The 6194-nt window shown below is 29.1% G+C and overlaps 1 protein-coding gene across 1 annotated transcript; it reads left to right on the top strand.

The window, feature by feature from the left end:
• The first annotated feature begins 4619 nt into the window (after window positions 1-4619).
• On the top strand, window positions 4620-5426 carry LOC108201614 (CASP-like protein 1). Its single transcript, XM_017369903.2, has 3 exons — window positions 4620-4913; window positions 4993-5122; window positions 5211-5426. Exons 1-3 carry the CDS (start codon window positions 4672-4674, stop codon window positions 5424-5426), a joined length of 588 nt encoding a protein of 195 aa, XP_017225392.1. The 5' UTR covers window positions 4620-4671.
• Window positions 5427-6194: the final 768 nt, after the last annotated feature.

Below are 6194 nucleotides of genomic sequence, written 5' to 3'. Positions count from 1 at the left end.
AGAAAGTGATTGTAAGGTGACAAAAGACATATTTTAATTATACAGGAATTTAAAAGATAAGCGTGAGTGGATGTCAATTGCTTCCGCTTATTATATTCAAATGAACATGGACTAAATCAAGTTTAGATACATTATGCAGCTTGTCTCTAGTATATACACGCATATACATATACATTTTCTTCTCTATTTATATTTTCTTTTCATCTTTCATTCTTCTTCTTCTTTTCTTTTTGATCTTTAATGTCATCTCGTCTTACATACGTTTATCCGCCTCGGTCTTTAGAGAAATACCCCATCTATTTTATAGATTTTATAGATGGGTAAAGTTTTTTTTATACAAAGTATGTAACAAAAATAAATTCTATTTTAGATTCTTATCTCTGGCAAGTTTTGATTTACATTCGGACGACCTTCAATTTTCCGACGACGGAGCTGGTGAGTCAGGCGACGGAGTTGGTGAGTCAGAGTAACACATGTAGGCCATCTGAAATATAAATACATAATACAATGATAATTAATATATAGTTGTGCATAGTTGAGTTAAGAATTTATAATGATAAACCAACATTGGTATGGGTATAATGTGTAGTCCACATTTTTAGTTATATTTTTTTGGTTTGGTAGTCTCCCTCTAAAATTACAAGTCTACAAAGTTTTAATACTAAAAACACGACGATACATTATCATATAATATTTTATAAAAAAATTATAATGATATTAAAATTAAAATCATAAATATCCAATTTTGAATATCTTTTTTTAACAAAACCTTCACATAACTTTTTTCAACTTTAACTAAACACTAACCATTACGTTACCGTAACCCTGTCTAACTCGGATCTCTTACACAATAAATATCTTTTTCATACATATAAAGATATACGAAATATGAAAAGTCTGATTTAAAACTAATTGAATAATAAATTATCACATATTAATAACAGGAAAAATATTTATAAATAGATAATAAATTGTAAAAGTTAAATTTTTGTGAGAACGTATAATTAGTTGGTTAATATAATTTAATTAAAATTCAACTCATTAATAATAAAATATTAATAAATTGATATTAAAATTAGTATATACTAATTAGATTTGTTATACCAGTAGCCCTTTATTGTCTTCTCCCACATGTAGAATAACCAGTGCAAGAGCTTTAACAAACATGAAAAAACAAGAACTTAGATGATTATTATTTAGATAATGCACATATACAAATTTATTACGAGTTTATGTATATATACATGATTGCACTATATATACAACCAATTACAAATTAATTTAATTTTTTATTTGAATTTATATATATTAATAAGCAGGTCATTAAAATTAGTATACATACCTGATATTTGATTGGAGCAATTTCTTCATTGTTTAAGAAGATTGTAATGGAAGGTTATAGTTACCTGAGAAAATATAATAATTATATAAGGTTAGATCATTATTATAGGCTCATTGATAAAATCAATATGATATCTTCATATCATGTCAAAATAATTGCAACAATATATTTATATTTTCACAAATATCTTATTTAAGCAAAGACGCACAATTAACTATTTTTATTTATCAAGAATTAAAATTGTATTTTTTTTCTCAAGGAAATGACAAAAAACATTTTAAAAAGGGATTTTTCCAAACGGTAGTTATTACAAGAATAAACACTATTTCTTTATTAATATATGAATGTCCATGTAGGCATCTTTCAAGATAATATAATCATACATATACATATACATATACATACATATATATATATATATATATATATATATAAAGACACACACACATATAAACACATACCATAAACTTTTGAAGAGCAAATGGATGGAGAAAGAATAACAAATAATACACACGCATCTATCAAATTGATAATACAATCATTCCAATAAGGATCAATTGATGGAGGAAGAATAACAAATTATCCACACATTTGAATGTTTTTGATAGTGGTGTTAAAACTAAAACAATAATAAGAGAAAAGTTTGTATAACTTAATTTAGTGTTTACAATTTATATTCATCACCTATAAAATGGAGTGTTTATATAGATACATAAGAAATATCTGGAACAAACCTGAAGGTGCTAGGACGTGGATGAAGGTGCTAGGAGGTGGATAAATGACTGAGAGCCCAACCAACCCAACTACATATTGCACAAGTCAAACTAGGCCCAAAATTTTGAGGTCCATTACAGATCCCACCGATTTAGGCCCATTTTATACTTTTTTTTAGTTTAGTTTGTGTGTGAAAATTAATATTATTGTAAACAAATTATTATACTATACTTGTCTTAAAAATTGGTGGACCATAAGTAGTGAATTTTAAATTAATAATTTATTCACATTTATAATCTTCGTATACTTGTGGCATATACATGGATGAATTTATAAATTTACAAGTAATTTATAAAATTTATTACTTAATATTTCTACACTATATATATGTGTGTACATATATAAAATATTTTTCTACACTATATATGTTTCTACACTATATATACTTGTGGCTTTTATCTAACTATATAAAATATATTAAGTACATAGATACATAAGAAGTTTCTTGAACACACTCGAAAGTGCTATGAGGTGGGTAAATGACGGAGAGCCCATACAACCCAACTATACATAATGCACATGTAAAACTAGGCCACAAAATTTTTAGGGCCATTACATATCCCATACCATTCTGGCCCGTTATATTTATATATTTTTTACTTTAGTTTGTGTGTTAAAAGTCATATTATTATAAACAAATTATTTGATTATACTTGTCTTGGAAAACAAATGAATTATAAGTAGTTATTTTTTAAATTATTAATGTGTTCAAATTTATTAAAATTTATAATCTTAGTATATATGTGGTATATACATAGATGAGTTTATAAATTAACAAGTAATTTATATAGTTTATTACTAAATAATTTTTTTACAATATGTGTGTGTGTGTGTACACTTCAAACACTTATTTAATAATTCAATAAAAAAGTAGAACTCTTACTTTTGCATACAAATATTTTTAGATAAATTTTTGTTTATAAATATTAACAAAAATTTAAATTGATTAATATGGCATTGTTCATAATTTAATATTGAATATAATTTCAGTTTCAAACCTTCAAATTTTTACAAGTTGTACAATGAATGTTTATATATATATGTGTGTGTATGATGTTAGCAAGTGCATGTGATAATTCAACAAAAATAATCCTTGTGCGTAGTATTAGGAATAAATATTTCTCATTTACAAATAAATAAATAAAAGTTTAGCTTCTATCTAACTATATAAGTCTTGTAATATCTTTTTATCTTACATTTGATTTGTATCAAGTAGATTCTGATTGTGGAAGTTCCGTGGGTTATAAAGTTCAGGTCAAATGTTCTTGTGCACTAGCAATGGTGTTAGGCCGATGTTGTACATACATGTCTTACTTAAACCACCGTTACCAACAGGAATCTGAAGCCCCCTTAAATAGTCTCCTAGCAAATACAAAGGGATCTGCTTCTAGGGTTGCACACCCTTTCTTTAGAAGTGGTTAGGGGTGTGCATTTAAATCAAAATCTAATTTTTTTGGTTAATCAAAACTGAATTTTATCAAAATTTTCTACAGATACTAAACCGAATTTATTTTGATTTTATAACCGAATCGAAATTTAAACTTTTGTTATTACCGAAAAAGGAATTTATAAACAATTTTTTTTAAAGTATTTGAAAATGTGAAAATCTCCTTCACAAGTATAAAATTCATAATTTTACATTATTAGACATTGAAGTAGAGCAAGTAACAACAAAGCTATTTATTAATTTTATATCAAGGCATGCATACTTAAAGACTTTTTTTTTACCAGAGCAGCCTACTCTGCCTTTAGAATCAAAGCTTTACCAATTTTATCTATTTGTATATAGCAGACGAGCCTATACTGTCTTTAGCATCATAGCTTTGCTAATTTTATCAATTTGTATATAGCAGATGAGGTCAGTTGATTCAATTTTGTTTATTACTCCATACACAAAGATAATTATTATTTAATCCGTACATTTATTTAATCAGTTTTTCTTGCATAACCATTAATTTGAATCATGCTCTGTCAAGAATAATTTGTCGGAGCTTATGTGATGGTGAGTGCATATATTAGTTAGACTTTGTTAAGAATAGCCTAATAAGTCCTATGTTATTATTACAAGGTGGAAAGGGTCAAGAAAACCAAAATTTATTTATAATTTTTGTTTGAAAGAGGTTTCCTGTAAATTACATGTTAAATTTATTAATATTTCTAGAAAAGTATACAAAATTTTAGTAAGATTGTCTGGTTTGATTATGAGGTGGAAAAAGATAATAGATTACCCGAGAAAACAATTATTGAAACAGAGCATCAGCTGCCCACAAGCGAATAACTATATTTTACCGCAAGTGCGATTGAAGCATGAGATTATTGTAATCATACAATTGACTCATGTGTTTTGTTGTTTTAATAGTTTAAGCTAAGTTGATAACATGAGAATATTCAAGCTACTTGACCTGTCTATTTTCGTAGATCTACTGCTTAATTGGGCAGCCTTCAGAGAACACTCCTATAAATAGTGATCCATAGCTCCGAGTTATTCGCGAATCTTCTCAACCTCTCATCTGCATCCTTGGGTGTTTTACAGTAAAATACAAAGTAAAATATCCATGGCCTCGATCAGTCCCAGATCTCCACCAGTGGCACTAGAGCTTGAGAAGAATAGTCAGGCCAGTACTACAACTAGCAAATTTGTGTTCCATGATGTGATATTGAGGGTCTTCTTGTTTGCAACATCCCTAACGTCACTTGTAGCTCTAGTGACCAGTAAGCAAACCGAAACGATTCCCGTGCCTTTCCCACCTTACCGAGCATCTGTTGCAGCTGAATTCACTGATTTACCAGCCTTCATGTAAGTGCAATTTTTGTTTTGCACAGCAAAATTAATGCAAATATTTCTTGCCTATGAACCAACATGGATTTATTTTCAGATATTCGTCAGCTGTCCTCTCAGTGACTTGCTTCTACAGCATAATTACTACCATCTTATCTTTTTTTGCACTCGTGAAACGTTCTACAACATCAACAAAGTTGATGTCATGTGTTTTCTCCGTAGATGTGGTAAGTGATGGAAAATCTCCATGTCCATACACCGTTATAAGACATCATGTATATAATAATTTATTAACCATTGCATTTTTGTGCTCAGCTACTCTTAGGTATTTTAGCTTCAGCAACTGGAGCCTCAGGTGAAGTAGCCTACTTAGGACTCAAAGGAAACTCAAATGTAGGATGGCACAAGATCTGCAATGTCTATGATTCCTACTGCCGACACATTGGATTCTCGGTTTTAACCTCAATCTTTTCCTCCATGGTGCTAGCATTCCTGATCATCCTCTACATCATTACTGTATCACGAAGATAAACCAATCTCACTATTTTGACTCATCAAAATAGTGAGATTGGTTTCTAGGCAGGCTCCCTGCTGTATCTTTTATGCATTGTATTACTTTTCACCTTCTTATGCACTGTGTAAACAACATTAGTTTGCTTTAATGTTTTCCATAATAAGTTATTCTTCAAGCTAAATGAGACGTACGTGCACAGGTAGTGGGGAATATGATATGCCACAATATATTTTATTAAAAGAGTTAGTACATCCATATTATTGTTTAACACCAACCAAATAAAATAAGGTGCATGCTAACCATGGGTAATGAATCTGAACATTTTTGATAACCAAACTAATTAATAGTTTTAAAAACGTAAATGGTATTGTTCAGCACTACCAAAATGAACTAATATCTCAACGAAATATTTGAAGTCGCACAATTGTCCCCAAATACCGTCTTCTTCATTCCTCCTTGGCATCTCTTCATCTCTGCCTGACATGCGATGTAAAGTTAATTTATATTGTCAGATTGATGGGCGTGAGGAAGCCCCTCAGATTAAGAAGATCATTATTATAAATTACTTAACTTAAATTGTAGTATTCTTTCAATTCAAACTAGCAATGTCAATCATATAATTTACATATATGCTAGTATCCGACCATATGGAAGCAACATTTTATTAATTTTAGCTCTACCAATTGGAATTTTTTATTCTCCAGCTAGCACACCCATTTCGATCATCAAAGAATTTTTCAACATCAATCTGCCACTTTAAAAACTCACCCACTTAAAAATTTAGG

Source organism: Daucus carota, chromosome 9 (genome assembly GCF_001625215.2).
Source record: "Daucus carota subsp. sativus chromosome 9, DH1 v3.0, whole genome shotgun sequence".
NCBI lineage: Eukaryota > Viridiplantae > Streptophyta > Magnoliopsida > Apiales > Apiaceae > Daucus > Daucus carota.
Note: the sequence above shows the minus strand (reverse complement) of the source record. Positions and strands in the feature narration are given on the sequence as shown.

What these genes read in the sequence shown, in the direction of transcription:
- LOC108201614 (XM_017369903.2), top strand. Translation starts at nt 4,672, where the DNA reads ATGGCCTCGATCAGTCCCAGATCTCCACCAGTGGCACTAGAGCTTGAG. An exon ending in ACTGATTTACCAGCCTTCAT is followed by an intron (nt 4,914 to 4,992) that starts GTAAGTGCAATT and finishes ATTTATTTTCAG; the next exon opens with ATATTCGTCAGCTGTCCTCT. An exon ending in GTGTTTTCTCCGTAGATGTG is followed by an intron (nt 5,123 to 5,210) that starts GTAAGTGATGGA and finishes TTTTGTGCTCAG; the next exon opens with CTACTCTTAGGTATTTTAGC.